At 36.1% G+C, this 17,332-nt stretch overlaps 1 protein-coding gene across 1 annotated transcript; it reads right to left on the bottom strand.

Moving 5' to 3' along the window:
* Positions 1–1,401: 1,401 nt before the first annotated feature.
* LOC18035202 (geraniol 8-hydroxylase) lies at positions 1,402–3,093 on the bottom strand. Its single transcript, XM_006423590.2, has 2 exons — positions 2,176–3,093; positions 1,402–2,098 (listed from the first exon to the last, which is right to left on the bottom strand). Exons 1-2 carry the CDS (start codon positions 3,067–3,069, stop codon positions 1,505–1,507), a joined length of 1,488 nt encoding a protein of 495 aa, XP_006423653.1. The 5' UTR covers positions 3,070–3,093; the 3' UTR covers positions 1,402–1,504.
* Between the last annotated feature and the right edge of the window lie 14,239 nt (positions 3,094–17,332).

The raw sequence follows: 17,332 nt of genomic DNA on the forward strand, positions 1-17,332 counted from the left end.
AAATTTACTGTGCCAAAAATTATTTCAACCAAGTGACATTCTTCCATAATTTTTATCTTAGATCCAAATCCCAACTAAAAGCACAAAATAAAATATCTCACTCATAAAAAGTCTTAAAGGAATAATGTTGGGAACCTTTGGTTCCCACAAAGTTCTCCGCAAAATATGTCAAACTAGTATATAAATAAAATAAACGTAGAAAATAACATTAGTTATACAACACAAATTTTACATGAAAACTTCTCTATTAAAGAAAAAATATGACCATCATGAGCAACTAGATATAGAATTCATGTAAAAAACTATGACAACCAAACCATATTCTCCCAAAATTTTTATCGTACATCCATATCCCAATTACATACACAAAATATGTCACTCATGAAACTCCGCAAGAAATAATGTTGGAAAGTTTTCATTTCCCACCTAAATTCTCTGCAAAATATGTCAAACAAGCATATAAACAAAATAAAGGTGGAGAAGCGTACTAGTCATAAAAATAAATTTTACATGAAAAATTTCTCCATCAGAGAAAAAATACAGCCGTAAAAAATGACTAGATATATTCATCATGTGAAAAATTGTTACAACTATATTCTCTCAATATTGTTTTCTTAGATCATCCCAATTACATACACAAAATTTCTCACTCATAAAACAATATTACACAATCTCACAAATACTTTTGCATACTCTTAACTAGATTGAACAACTTCATGTTTTGTGCATGTTAAGAATTGTCTTAATATTATGATTGAATACTTATCTCTCAGCTTACGGATCACTGGGATTTGTCTAACATCATTTGAGGGCCAAAGTCTCAGGTTGGAATCCCTTAATGTTCTGGTCAGAATATATTATTATTAGACTCATACTTTAAACTATTGGGCTCTTGCTTTAATACTTTTATACTTTGAGAAATTTCTGGTCAGACAATACAATGCCATTATTAGACTTTTACTTTTAGGCTTTTGTGGTAAACAATTCCTCTATCCGTACGCAACTTCATTTGCTAATTTCATCTAACCAATAACATTTTAACAATTACATTTGTGCCATATATGTTTGCTTCCGATGCTATCAATTTATTATTCATCGATGTCGTTGGTGCGGACCAAATCATGCAACTGCCAGATTAGCTTGATGACTTGGACCGATATTTTCTGCAAGTTTATCGTGCCTTCCGCCCCATAAACAATGCATACTCAAGATGCCATTCGTGCAAACTTTTACCCAAGAAAGACAAAAACATCGAGCAAAGCTAGTTGTTCATGCAAGATTTATTAAAAGATATATACAACGATCCTTTCTTATATTCAAAGTTTTACTTATTTTTTGCTTACAATATAATCCACTCAAAAGTGATTAATTAAGCTGAATAATTAGATAGATGCTAATAAATTAAAAGGAGATAAACAACAGTGATGAATGTGTGTGTATGCATGTGTGTGTGTGTGTGTGTGACAAAATGCTTAATATATTGGCTACAAACTATAATATGGGACTAAATGGGAACAGGTACAACATGAAGAGGTTGAGCCTTCTGTATGGTGAGGCCAAATTTCTCTTCCATGTCCATGTTCTCGCCTTCAAGCTTCCAATCAAAAGAGTTAATGAGTGAACCTAACATTAGATGTAACATTCTGATTGCCAATGGTAAACCAGGACAAATACGCCGCCCAGCTCCAAAGGGGATCAACTCAAAATTCTGGCCTTTGAAATCAACCTTTGACCCCAAGAACCTTTCGGGCATAAAAGAGTGAGGGTTGTCCCACGTGCTTTCATCTCTGCCAATAGCCCATATATTGACAAAAACTTGTGCACCTTTTGGTACTGTGAAGCCCACAATATTAACATCTTTTGAGGCTTTGCGGGGGATTAATAAGGGAGCTGCTGGGTGCAACCTGAAAGTTTCTTTAATAACTGCTTGTAGATAGGGTAACCGGGTGATGTCAGATTCCTCAATTAGGTTGCCTTTGCCAACTGTTTGTTCTAGCTCCAATTTTGCTTTCAATAAAGCCTCAGGGTTGTGGAGTAGCTCTGCCATTGCCCATTCCACCGTAATTGAAATTGTGTCATTCCCCGCAATAAACAAATCCTGTTATATGAACTCTATTAATTAACTTTTAATTTGTACTATAAATTAAGAAAAAGAAAAAGAAAAAGAAAAATTACCGCAAACAAGTGCTTGATATTTTTTGTGTCGATCTCTACACTTTTATCTTGGATAATATTGAGGAGAGTATCTAATATATCTTTACATTCGGTAATAATACGGCAACCATGTTCTTGTCTTTGCTCCAATCGTTGATCAACCAAGCGATCAAGCACCTTGAGCATCTTGCCAGCATAAAGTGTGCTGCGGCGCCTTATCCCCTGCATGTCAAGCACTTTTAGTAGAGGAAAATGGTCGGACAAGTTAGGCTTTCCTGCTTGTTCCATGATACGACAAACTATATTCTTAAACTCTCTCTCTTTCGGATTAACCAAATCAATAGAAAAAATTGTGTTGGATAACAAGTTAAGTGAAGTATTGAAAGCAGCTTGGCCAACATCGATTGCTTTACCCGCACGGCAATTTTCTTCAACATAAGCAAGAAGGTCTTTGATTTTGTTGCGCCGGAGGTCTTGATTGGCATCGAGTTTCTGATTAGTGAAAATATGCGTGTTGCATATTTTTCGAAGATTTTTCCACAGTGCCGAGACAGGCATCCAGACCAAACTGAATTCGTTGCGCCGGTAGGTCTTTGACATGATTGCTTCAGGGACCTTCCGATCACAGAATGATAAATCATGATTTTGAAGGATGGCTTTAGCCATGCTTGGAGAAGAAACCACTATTGTGGTCACCTGGCCAAGTCTTAGACTCATTATGGGGCCATAAATCTGGGCAAGCTTGGCCAGTGACTCGTGAGGTTTACCACCTAGTTCCAGGAGGTTTCCGATCACCGGATAAGGCCTCGGTCCCGGTGGAAGCCGTTTGCGTCGTCCTCTGGAAATGAAACTTAAAGCCATCACCCAAACCAATGTGAATACAAGCCAGAATATGCAGCTAATTAACAGATCCATCTTTGAATTGAATTAATATTTTTATTTCTCTTTATTAGAAGCTCTCATCCGGATCGTCCCTTCACTTTCTTTTATAGTAGCAGCTGGATTCTGGAAGTGGCTTTCGCTACTATTTCAAACACATAATTAAATAAAAATTTTCGTGTCAGGTCCCTTTCATATGCTGGCTTCTTGAGTTATTTGGCCTTCCTAAAACATTCGCGTTTATTTTGAGTAGAAAGTCTATAGTGCTTGATCGCATGAGCTTTCAATTGGAGTTGTTACCAATTCCCCTGGGATGTAAAAAATACCCCTCGTGTCTGGACTCGGATCGGATTCGGAAAATGCGGGCTGAGTAATACCCGGCCTCGGGATGAGGTCGGGCTCCACTTGATAAGTCCAGGTTCTAGCCTGGAAAATAATTTCATAAAAGAAATTATAAAATATATATTATTTAAAATAAATATATTTATTTGGTCAATTTATTACATGTATTTAAAATTTTAGACATTGAATGTTCATATTTTGAAGCTCAATTTCATTAAAACAAAATGTAAAAATTATAAAATACATCATAAATAATTACAATATTTTGAATTGGAGTTATTCCCCGTTCCCACTTTCCCTACAAATAATTACATGACGTCCACAAGACTGCCAACAACTGTGGAAAAATCAAATAAGGGCAATATTGAAATTTTACGAGTCAATTATCAGAAACGAAATGAAATATTACTTTTTCATAGTTAAAATTAACAAAGTACTAATTTTTCATTGTTATCACTAGAAAAATGTTAGAAGTCAATAATTGTTGTAGTCGTTTGCTAATTTGAAATATGTGAAGTAATAAAAGGATTATAACCATTAATCTTTAATTAGCATGAGATATGAATTTAGAATAGTAAGTTTATTTATTTATTTATTATTATCTCAGATTTTAAATAGATTAAATAATTTTAACACTTATCCATACAATTTCAGTGGTGCAACTGGGGTAACATAGTTTTATCCTATAGTAAGGTTAAAAACTTATCTTGATGGAAATAAATTTTACATGGACTCAAATGACTGTTTGTTTTTTGACTTATATAAAACTTAAAAATTATTTTAGTTTCAGTCATTTAGTTGTTTTAGGGCCAGTTTGATAATGTTTTAATTTTTTAAAAATTACTGTTAGCTGTATTATAGAAATAATTAGCTGTAAAGAGAATTAGTTGAACACCTTGTAAAATTTATTTTTAAAAGTTATGTAATTTTTCAAAACAGTCGTATATGTTTAGTTAATCTTACTATTAAACTGCTGTAAAAATGTAAAATGATTTAATTGGACATAATTTTGAATAAAATTTATTTACACATTTATATACATGTATATAAAATATTTTTATATACAATCATTTTTTTAACCGTTGCTCTATTTGTTTTAATATTTAAATTTCAAATATTAAAATAGAATAATATATTGATTAACAATTTTTGAAAAAATAGTATTAATAGTAACGAAAAAAGATAAATGCATAAAAAATGAAAGAAATATATTATTTTATCAAAATAAAGAGAAAAAAACAAAAGGTTTGTATAATAAAGGACACAATTTTGTTTCTTATTTTATTTGTGATGTTCATATTTGACATTAAAATTTTCATATATATTGTCACTTATCTCAACTTTATTACTTTGAAAACTCCCAAAATATTATTTTCTCCCCCAATTTTATGTTTGACATTCTTCTTCCATTCAAGTATTTTATTGTATGTTTACATTGTATTCATGTTAATGTCTCATAACCAGTCGATATATGCTTTTAGAACAACTATTGAACCCAAAGCAGACCCAATTAAAACCACTTCGCCTATCTTCTCCAAAATTTAGAAATTGAACTCTATCTTTAAACCCATAATTCCATAATCCAAGGGAGAGAGGGAGAGTGGAACTCTATCCTCAAAGCCCACAAAATCGTAATCCATAGAAAAGGAGTTTGATCCCTATAAAACGCTCAAGGGTGCCAATGATAAGGAACTTTGAAAAAACTCTATCCTATCTCAATCTAGACATTATCTCAGGGGTTGAACTTTGAAAAAACCTTCCTCCTACTCCATCTCTATCATTTCTTATTTTTGTTTTTCCTTACTTAAGGGGAGAGTTTGCTCTTACATTTTTTGTTCATTTTTTACACAAAGATCATATACCCTATTTTTCCTATGGAAACCTGTGATATCGACTTGAGCGACAGACTGTTAATACTGGACAAACTTTTGACGCCTTTGACCATTTCTGTGTTTGCAGGTGCTAGCCAGGGTTGGATTCATGGTCGCCATTTAGCACAGGGTTGGATTCATGGTCGCCATTTCCTGTTTAGGCTGCCAGGTAAGGGAAAAAACCCGTCTCTCCATATAAATAAATTCAAATACTGGTGTTTGGATCTGATTAGTAGCCCACACACTGCACGACTAGATTTTGGCGTCGACATCACTATATGCTCTTCTATCTATCCTGAATAAAATCCTTTCAATCTATTGTTTTCTTACATCCTTACCATGCGACTGATGATGCCAAACGAAGAAGGAGGCAACAATGACAGTAGCGAGATTGGAAGTGAACAACTCAAGACGACATCAGCTGGAAGCCTAGAACGAGGAAGTAAATCAGCTTAAGGAACAGTTGGAAGCTGCAACATTGGTGAACTTGAACGAAATTGACAGTGGCGGCAACATGTGGTGTGTGTGAGTGAGTGTGTCTGGGCTTTTTGTGGTTGTGGAGCGCAAAAGAAAATAGGAGTTTATTAAATAGTGGTATTGGAAAATTAGGAATTTTTTGGGGAGAAATAACGAGAATAGTTTGAGAGTGTGAAGAATTTCACGATACAAAACTACAGTCATTGTCTGCACTCTGATTTATTAATATTTATATGTACATAAGAATGACCCTAGTACACAAGGAAAGGAAATCCTATCAAATTAGGAAACATATAATAGCCAATAATATATACAAGTGACTTGCTATATATATATACACGTGAGTTAACACCCCCCCGCAAGTTGGAGCATGGAGATCACGAATGCCCAACTTGCGAAGAAGGAACTCGAACTGTTTGCTGCCAAGTGCCTTTGTGAAGATATCAGCTAGCTGAATATTAGTAGACATATAGGTAGGTCGTATGTTTTTTCGTTGAATTTCGTCTCGGATAAAATGATAGTCAACTTCAATGTGCTTGGTCCGTTCATGAAACACGGGGTTGGCAGCTAGATGAAGAGCAACCTGGCTGTCACAATACAGGTGCATGGGCCGTGAGTGATCAACTCCGAGAGACATCAACAACCCTTTGAGCCATTTGAGCTCACATGTAACTGTTGTCATGGCACGATACTCGGCCTCAGCAGAGGATCGCGCAACGGTGTGTTGGTTCTTAGATTTCCAGGATATAGGAGAGGATCAAAGCATGACAAACCACCCAGATAAAGAACGGCGAGATAGGGGGCAACTTGCCCAATTAGAATCACACCACCCATAAAGTTGCAAATCACAATCTAATTTTAAAACCACACCTTGACCAAGGTTACCTTTCAGATAGCAAACTCCCACAGAACTGCTTCCCAATGTCGCTCCTGCGACTGCTGCATAAATTGAGAAAGCAGATGAACCGAATAGGACAACTCTGGCCTTGTAGCGGAAAGATAAATTAATCTGCCTACGAGTCATCGATATTTCGCAGGATCAGAAAATAAGGGTCTTCGGCCAAAGCTAGCTGATGATTCGGTTCCAAGGGAAATAGGGCTGGTTTTGCACCAAGTAATCCAGCCTTAGAGATAATATCTAACACATACTTCCGCTGAGACAGAAAGATTCCTATCGGATTTCTTGCAACTTAAATACCCAAAAAATATTTCAATGGACCCAAATCTTTCATATAAAAACAATCACTCAAATACATCTTGAATACCCGAATAGCTTCGCTGTTGTTTCCCGAAATAATTATATCGTCAACATACACAAGCACAAGTAGATGTATGCTATCCCGATGCAAGGTAAAGAGAGAATAATCCGAGCTCGATTGAGCAAAGCCGTAAGTCTTCAAAGCCACTGCCAACTTTGTAAACCAGCAACGAGGAGCTTGCTTTAATCCATATAATGACTTTCTTAGACGAGAAACCATTCCAAACGACAAACCATTCCAAGAGGTGAAACCAGGCGGTAGGCGCATGTAAACTTCTTCATTGAGCTCACCGTGTAAGAAAGCATTGTGAACATCCATATGATAAAACTCCCAATTCCTAGCCACAGCAACAGCCAGAAAAGTTCGAACTGTAACAAGTTTTGCGACAGGAGCAAATGTCTTTGTGTAATCAATTCCTTCAACTTGCTTGTTCCCAAGGATCACCAAGCGAGCTTTGTATCTTTCAACTGTACCGTCGGCATTGTACTTAATCCGGTACACCCACTTACAGCCTATGGCATGCTTTCCAGGTGGTAGAGACATAACAGTCCATGTGTTATTATTTTCCAGTGCCTGCAATTCAGACTTCATGGCCTCACGCCATCTAGGATCTCTTACGACTTCAGCAAAAGAGGCAGGCTCAACTCCTGCAGTAATCGCTGCTAGAAAAGCACAATTCGAGTAGAAAAATTGTTACAATTCACATAATCAAGTATGGGATAAGGACTACCTGCAGGAAGTGATTGAGCGTGTGAGCATGAAGAGGGCCGCGAAGAGGGACTCAAATGCTGAACAGTATGCAAGACATAATCTTTTAACTTAATGGATTGTTGCAGCTGTCTAAGATGGCGCCCCAACGCCGGTTGTTGTTGCAATGATGTCTCAACAACCTTAATGCCCCCCTGTCGTCAGAAGCATGCTCATCAAGAGTAGGAGAAGCGGGTACAGGTGATGGAGTATTAATGGTCTCAAGAGCATCGCCTGTATCATGTGAAGCAGCAAGAACTGAATCTGGCGAGACAACAGGAGCACTTAAATCATGTGATAAATCCTCAACTAAAACTGGTTCATCAGGCTCAGGAGCAGGCGTGGTAGTAGCAGTTGGTTCTGTTAGAGCCTTGTAGGGAAAGTCATGCTCAACGAACGTTACATCCCGAGAAGTAAAGAATGAGTCACTCTTCAAATGATATAAATACCATCCCTTTTTACCAAAAGGATAACCCATGAATATACAGCGACGACTTCGACTAGCAAACTTATCACTGCGATGATCACAGTTGTAGGCATAGGCAAGGCAACCAAATGACCGAATATTTGCATAAGATGGTGCCTTGCCAAATAGTCGTTCATAAGGAGTCTGTCCGTCAAGAAGAACAGAAGCTGTTCGATTGATCAAGTAGCAAGCAGTTAAGACACATTCACTCCAGAATTCAATTGGTAAGAAAGCCTAAAAGCACAGAGCTCGAGCAACATTAAGAATGTGTCGATGCTTGCGTTCGACTCGACCATTCTATTGAGAAGTACCCACACAAGTTGTCTGATGATGTATACCATGCTCAGCAAAGAAATCAGATAAATACATAAATTATGTCTCATTGTCTATCCGTATGATTTTAACGAGTTTGTGGAATTGTCTAGAGACCATACTTAAAAAGTTGTGTAATACACGCCCAACCTCATTCTTCGCGACTAGCAGATATGTCCAAACACCGCAAGAAAGATCATCAACAATAGTCAAGAAATAATGAGCACCACAAGAATTAGCCGTGCGATAAGGTCCCCACAAGTCACAATGAATCAATTCAAAAATATTTGAAGCTTTATTATTGCTTAAAATAAATTTTTCACGACACTGTTTTGCTCGAAAGCATACATCACAATTCTGAAAACTAGACAGACAATAGGTCGAATCAATAAAAGGGAGCAGTTGAACAACTTTAGAAGAAGGATGCCCCAACCTTCGATGCCATAAATCACAAGCTCGGTTGGCAACACTAGACAGAGCGGTGGCCGAACCAATGTCTCAGAAATAATAGAGTGCCTCTCACTGCTCACCCGCTCCAATCAACATCCTCGTAATGCAGTCCTGTATCACACATAATTGATCAGAAAATTGAATAAAACAATTGGCATCTCGAATCAATTGCGATACAGAAATTAAATTGCAAGTTAAACTTGGCACAAATAAAACATTATTTAGTTGCAGGCGGCTAGCAAGCACAATTGGTCCTTCTGTATTTGTTATTGTCACGTTTCCATCAGGCAGCTGAATAGAACAGGGAATAACTGATACAATTGTTAACATATATGTTTTCATAATGTTGATTTTGATGATAACAAACAAGATTAAGAATGATAAATTTTTTAAGCTCAAATTATTTTTGTAGAATCATTCTTTAAATACATGAAATGTTTGTCATCATCAAAAAGGGGGAGATTGTTAACATATATGTTTCCATAATATTGATTTTGATGATAACAAACAAGATTAAGAATTATTAATCTTTTAAGCTCAAATTATTGAAAAATATATTTTAAATAAATCATTATTTTTACATTATAAATGTTTCATATTTAATGGAAAAATGATTTTATGAAATTGATTGTTTTTATTCTTTTTAAATAAATCATTATTTTCACATTATAAATGTTTCATATTTAATGGAAAAATGATTTTATGAAATTAGTTGTTTTTCAAGTTTATGGTTTAATTGAAAGAATTTTGAAAACTTTGAAATAAACAAGTATTGCTTGAAATTTTGGTAAAAGACTTATTTGAAAAGTGTCATAGCATTTTGGGCTATATCATAATTTTAGAAAGTTTTGGGATTGACAAAGTATTATTTAAAAATTCTGAAATTGGACTTATTTGCAAAGTTTTATAACGTTTTGGGCCGTCGTACAGTTTTATAAAGTTTTGGAGTCAAACTGTAATTTTGGAAAATAGTTCACTGTAGCAGTTACTGTAGCAAGCGGCTATCCGGATTCTGACAAACGAAAGTCTAGATTTTAGGCAGAATCTATCCGAATTGAAAGTAGAAATTCGGATCCTGACAAACGGAAATCCGGTTGTTGAGTAGTATGCTACTGAGCATAAGCAGAAATCCGGATGTGACAAAGCGGCAATCCGGATGTTCAGAAATTCAAAATTCTGGCTGTAACGGTAACGTTAAGCGGAAGTCCAGATGTCCATAACTGGTAATCCGGTGACGACCAAAATGTGCATAACGGCTAGTTTTTGAGCTCAAACTATATAAACTCAAAACCAATTCATTTTTGGTAATCCAAGCAAGCATAAACAAGTGCACACAACTTATATTGAGCTTCAAATTCGAAAATCATTATAGATTAAATCTTCATTGAGCTATCATTTGTATATCCACTCTTAAAGAGAGTTTTTGTTGTAATTTTCATTTCTCATCAAATTGTGAGTGTACAAGTGTGAGAAACACTTGGGGTGAAGAGATTGAGGATATAATCTCTTGTTGTAAAGGTTCATTGACACCTTGAAGTCAATTGTAAACGTTTGAAGCCTTGGAAAGGCTTGGATAGTGAAATCCTCAAGCCCGGTGTGCTTGGAGGCGTGGACGTAGGCAGGGATTGCCGAACCACGTAAAAATCCTTGAGTTTGCTTTCTCTTCCGTTGCTCATTTATTATTGTGCTTTCATTGAATTTATTAAGGCATTAGATTGGATTTGTGTGTGGTTTGTTTAGCTTAATTTTTAAAATCCCAATTCACCCCCCCTCTTGGGTTGCCTAGTTAGTATTTCAACAATGTGGTGTAAGATTTTTCTGTTTCCTGTCATATGATGTGAGGCCCCAGTATCAAGAATCCACTCCATTGAATTAAGCTTACCACTGATCCGTAAGGTACTATCTTTTTGACTGTTCAAAAGATTAAGCAATGTGTTCCACTGCTCACTGCTCAAACCGCTGAGACCGCTTGCGGCTATTTTGGGAGTTCTCCAGACAGATTGTTAGACCATGTTGCGACTTGAGCAGCGTTGGCCCGAGCAAGACCTCCACGACCACGCCTATTATTTCCACTATTCTGTCGTGAATTGCCGCGACCACGACCTGCATTCCTCATGGCTTTCGGCCGTTCACCCCACCATTCGGGATACCCAATAAGCTGGAAACATGAAGATGCTTTATGTCCAGTCTTGTTGCAATGGGTACAAAGTACAAAAGACTTATCCCGGTTGTTATGTGATCCTTGCGCGGCTTGAACTACAAATGCTACAGGTTCACTCCGTTCTTCTTTAGCACGTGTCATTGACTGAACCTACTCCTCCTGAATGACTATGGCATATGCACGGTTCAACTTTGGTAGCGGCTCGGTGCTTAGAATATGAGACCGCACACCACTGTACACGGCTTTATCAAGACCCATCAAGAATTGATGCAACTTTTCTTCATCTCGTTTCTTATCCCATTCCGCACCTATATTACATATACAATTACCGCATAGACAAGCAGGCGATTGCTCGTAGTTACTCAATTCTTCCCACAACATCTTGACTTTCCCATAATAATTCAAAATAGTCATACCTCGCTGCTTGCAATTCGCCAACTCAGATTTGAGTTGCTGCACACATGGTCCATTCCCAATAGAGAACCTTTCCTTGATATCATCCCACAATAACTTAGCAACTTCTGTATAAGTCACAGTGGATCGCAGGTTTGGTTCAATTGTATTCTGTATCCAGGAGACGAACATTGAATTCACCATCCACCAATCCTCCAAATCAGCCGAGTCATCAGCAGGCTATTTAATGGTTCCATCAACAAAACTGAATTTCTTCTTGGCGCGCAATGCAGTCCGCATAGCCCTTGCCCACTCGTCATAGTTGGTTCCTCGAAGTTGCACTTGAGTGATGATAGTTCCAGGATTATCACTGGCCGAGAGAAAGTAAGGAGACATCATTGTCTTGCCCAATCCACTTCCACTAGCCTCTTTATCTTTTGTTTTTGTTTGAGTTTGGTCTTCCATCACGCTCTGATACCATGAAGAATTTCATGATGCAAAACTGCAGTCATTGTCTGCACTCTTATTTATCAATATTTATATGTACATAAGAAGTACCCTAGTTCACAAGGAAAGGAAATCCTATCAAATTAGGAAACATATAACAACCAATAATATATACACGTGACTTGCTATATATATATATATACACGTGAGTTAACAGAGTGAATCTCAATGATCGGAAAATTAGGGATTTGAGTAATTGAGAAAGAAAGATGGGCTGGTAATGCAAAGGTTATCTTTCTTCTTTATTTACCATTGAAAATCCAATGGTTAATTTTCAATTCCGATGTGGTACCCAAGACTTATGTCCTTGTATTAGTGGCCATATAAATAATACGTTAATTTTAAAGTTTCTGATATTTTTTCGGCTTTTGTTATTTTTTTAAAAAATAAAACTTGTTTTATCTTTTTGAATTTTTTGTTGTACAAAACTCCTGGGTATTTGGTTTGTGTTTGTGGATATATGCAAGAGCTTTAAAGGAGTTAAATGAAGCAATAGATGCCTTAGATTTATACTTCGAGTAAGTTAAAACACGTAGAGAAGGCAAAAGAAGTGCTTGGTAAAATGAAAAGAGAACATTTTGTTAGAAGCGTAGGGGACACCAGAAGAATTGTAGAGAATGAATAAGTTTATAGAGAAATATAGGATGAGTTATGGGATTATGATTGGTACATATTGTAAGACTATGAAGTATAAATGATCTTAATTAAAACTTGTTGTGCAAATTTTAATGTACTCGCAAGCGCACGAATCTATTGTAGTATAGATCTATGGTGACGAGTGTCGATCCCACGAGGAGGTGGATTTTAATTGTGTAGAATTAATTTTGTAAATGGGTGATTGGATTTATGGTGGAAATGATTTGGAATATGCTAAAACTTAAATTAAAATGGCGAGAATAAATTCTAAAACTGGAATTGAAATGGCGAGAATGAATTGAAGAGAATTCTATTGAAATGACGTACTTGGGTATCTGGATCCGTATCAACATGCATCATGGGCTAAATAATCCGTATTAATGCCAATTAAATCATGAGGGGGGAATCCACACCTCATGAACCACGCTCTAATCAATATGGTGCTAAGGGTTTATCGTGCCAAATAATAATAACCTTATACTAGAGAGCCGGTGTAACCAAGGCGGTATCTAGACAAGATTAGTATTATTTGTCGACGAGAAGTCAAAACATCCACAAAAATTAGAGGGGAAGAGAAAGTAAATTTACCAAATTAAGCCCATGACACATGTTGAGACTTCACCTTCAACCCAAGCTTGAAAGAAAATTAGCCACTCATAATTGAACTAGGGGCAAAATGGGAATTTATTAAAATACGAAGAAAATACAAGATGGAGAAGGAATTACAGAAAATGGATCCCAAAAATGGATTCAGAGATATCAAATTAGGGGGGGATGCCCCCTTTTTATAGATACATGGAGTAAATCATGGCCATCGGATTAAAAACAGTTTGGACGCTCAGGATTGCGCCACGTCATCAGTCAACAGTCCACGGTTTGACCACGCGGATGAACAGTAACACGGTTTGACCCGACTTTGAACAGTAACGCGGTTTGACCCGGATGAACAGTAACGCGGTTTGGTTGAAAATAATCCTGTGTGATGCATGCACCGTACGCGAGATTTTTCGTCCACTGATATGCTGCCACGTCACCATCAACAGTACATAAGAATTTTAGTCCAACAGGATCGTGACACCTCATCAGTCAATGCCACATCATCGGTCAATGCCACGTCATCATCCGTTTATGTGAACAGTGTCGTGAACAGTAACGTATACAGTACCATACACGTGAATAGCACTGTACATGTGAATAGTGCCATTTTTCCTTTTATGCTCCTCCTAAGGTTTTCGACCGTCCTGAGTTCAAAAGTGATGTCCGTTTTGCCGTCTGATCTCTCCTTTATTGTGAAATGACTATAATGCCCCTAAAATACATAAAATACTTAATTAAAATAAAACACATGTAATTAAATCACAAGAAGGTTAAATATATAAAAGTAAGGGTTGTTAGTAAGACTTAAAATGTAAAATGACGGTTTTCTCCTTTATAAATATGCATTTTCTAACACTCAACACACCCCCCAACCAGCTTATTGCTAGTCCCTAGCAAATAAAGCGAAAACAAAATTCAAATTCAAAATATTTTTTTTTTTAATAGAAACACTCGTATTTATTCCATCAGATTAATGATAGCAATCAAATAAAAGTATAAGCATTATCTCCAGTCTAAAGCAACATCACACCCACATCAACCATCCACATGAATTAGCCCAGTAGACTTTGTTTTAGCTACTCTCAAGAATGACATGTCAAACCCCAAAATCTCACTGGAAGTAGTGACACTCTCACAAATAAATTAATCCCAATAAAAATAGTCACTCCAATGAATGGTAATTGAGAGAGAAAATAATAAAGAAGTGATATCACATGCTCTCACCAAGATGAAATAAATATGCCCTCAGCTTAGAAATAATACGATCTCAAGTCAAATAAAATGTTAGTCAACCCACTTTATTTATCTTTTTTTTTTTTTTTAATTATGCATCACTACATCTTTTTAGCCCATATAACTAGCTTCTACTTCGGACTATAGTTCCCTAAAATCAAGAAGGACTTTTATTAGGACGTAACGTAGGCTAGGGACATGGTTAACAAAGAAGGGAAATAAGGAAAACAAAGTGTATGTTTGAGAAAAATGCAGAGAATTTTTTTTGGAAGTTGCAAGGTGGATTTCACCTATTTTTATTCTTTTGAAACAACAACTTTTGTTTTTGTTTTTGTTTTTTTTTTGTTTTTTTTTTTTTTGCTTTTATTAGGCATAACTTCACTGAACAAAATAATTATTTACATTTTCTCAAACATAAATAGGTGATGGAACTTATAAGATATCGGGTAATACTCCAAATCGGAGTGGGTCAAGATGATAAGTTGACAAAGAAAAGGTTTTTTTTTTTTTTTTTTTTAAAAGGCTCAAAAGGGTTAACTATGGATATTAAATAAAAGGGATGGCTTGAAAGGCTCAAACGGATCAAAGATGGCCTCTCCATCGTCTTTTAGGGCTCTAAATAATCTTCCATATCTACTAGTTAGATGGGCCTCCAAATGTAGCAACACACTCTTTTTTCTTTTTCTTTTTTCTCTTTTTTTTATTTTACAATTTTTTTTTTAAGGGTTAACTCAAAAGTAATTTAGAGATCGTGTATAAAATAATAAATTGCTAAGCTGTATAAAGAATGGGCAAAAGGGTTACTCTCCAAGAAAAATGATAGGCTCAAAAACTCACTTGGTACTTATTATGACATGTTCATTCCTTCAAGCAACTCATATATGTCTCCAACATCAACATGTAGAGTAGCAAACATAATGTAACATCACTTAAGACCAAAGATAATACAAATACTAAAATTTAAATTAATCATGTCACCCAATGTTAAAACAAATCAAATTTTTTTTTTTTTTTAAACAACATTCTACCCCCCAACCTATTCTAAACATAAAAAAAAAGAAAAATATGCATGCAGAAATGTGAAAATGATGTAGAAAAATTAATTTAGAAAAGTTACAAAAATGATAGAAAAGAAAATGATTTTTTTATTTTTTTTAAAGAAGATGCGTTTCTAGAGGAACTACACTCCATATTCAGCCATCTTCGACTCAAAAGTTGGAAAATACATTTTTATAGAGGATAAATTAAAAAGAAGAAAAATAAACATAAACACATAATAAAGAAAAAAGAAAATGTCTTAATTTTTTTTTTAAGTTTTTTTTTTTAATTTTTTTTTAAACGATGAAGATGCGTTTCTAGAGTCACTACACTCCATATTCAGCCATCTTCAACACAAAAAGTTAGCAACAGTTAGTTTCTACAACAAAAATTAGTAAAAACTTAACCAAAATTCTACAATTGTCGACTATTCCCTCCCCCCAACCAGAACGAAACATTGTCCTCAATGTTTGAAATGAAAGAAGTAGAGTTTAGAAGACATCACCTGGGTGGTGCAACACAGAAGAAAATATTTACAGGCGGAGAGTTAAATCTAATTTGTACTTCTTACTGCTGCTACTGTTACCATCATTATTTGGGCGCTCCAACACAAAGGTCCAGGGGTCTGGCTCCGGTTTATACGCTTGTAACAGATCAAGTAGCTCATTAGCAGTGTGAGCACAAATAAAGAGTTTTTTCACATTAGCGGGAATGAAATAGTTTTTTATTGCATGGTTAAGAAATGCGATAAAGCCATCATAAAAGTTATTGACATTTAACAAACCGATGGGTTTTTGGTGGATGTGCAGATGGGCCCAAGATGCTAGCGTGATAAGTGCCTCTAGTGTTGTAAGATCTCCTGGAAGGAAAATAAAAGCATCAGCATGATTAAGCATTTCAGTTATTCTTTCTTGCATACCTGAGACGACTAACTCTTCTCCAGTTGATGAGTCAGACGAACTGCCCAATGGTTTTAAGACTCTTGGGATGATGCCTAACACTTGACTTCCTCTGATAAAAGCTGCTTCGGAGACCATTTTTGATAACCCTCGGTTACCTCCTCCATACACCAAATGTAAATTTCTCGCTGCTATGCTTCGACCAAGATCTATGGCTGCCTCAACGAACTCTTTATGTTTGCCATATGTAAATCCAGAAAGCACACAAATGTTCTTGAATTGTCTATTGGGAGTAGCTGACATTGTGATACTTCTCAAAAACAATTTGTGAGTGCTTGACAAAAAAGAAATCACATTTAAGAGTCTTAGTGATAGTGGGTCATGGTTGTGTATGAGGTAATATGTCAGTGTCAAATAACGCGTAAAGCACGTGGCTCGCAAGTCAAAAAGAAAACAGTAAAAAGGAAAAAGCAAACAGTAATAAAATTATTAAAGACAATAATGCAAACAATAAGACAATAGTGAAATAAAATAACAATAAAGTAAAAGGATATTTACAGGTAGTTGCGACTGTGGCTCACATCTTCCTCTGGTTTTACGTCCAGAAACGGCTTGAACGCCCTCTATGGGTCGAGGATAGACTTCCTATCCAGTTTTCTTATAAACTGGCAAACAGGGTCGTTTATAGTCAGATTCCCGAGACTATATCGTGCATGCTCTTTCTGGAATAATGGCCATAACTGGAGAATCGCTCCTTGCACATATCCACTGGGATGCGTTTCAAGAGACAAAAGGATATCATCCAATGACTCCTTATTCAAGCCATCCCTAATGAATTGAATCTTATCTTCCCTGTTATCAGACACCATTCCTAAAGAACATGGGTTTTTATTGCAACTCATTCTGGCACA

This window comes from Citrus clementina, unplaced genomic scaffold (genome assembly GCF_000493195.1).
Source record: "Citrus clementina cultivar Clemenules unplaced genomic scaffold, Citrus_clementina_v1.0 scaffold_8, whole genome shotgun sequence".
In the NCBI taxonomy this organism is placed as follows: domain Eukaryota; kingdom Viridiplantae; phylum Streptophyta; class Magnoliopsida; order Sapindales; family Rutaceae; genus Citrus; species Citrus x clementina.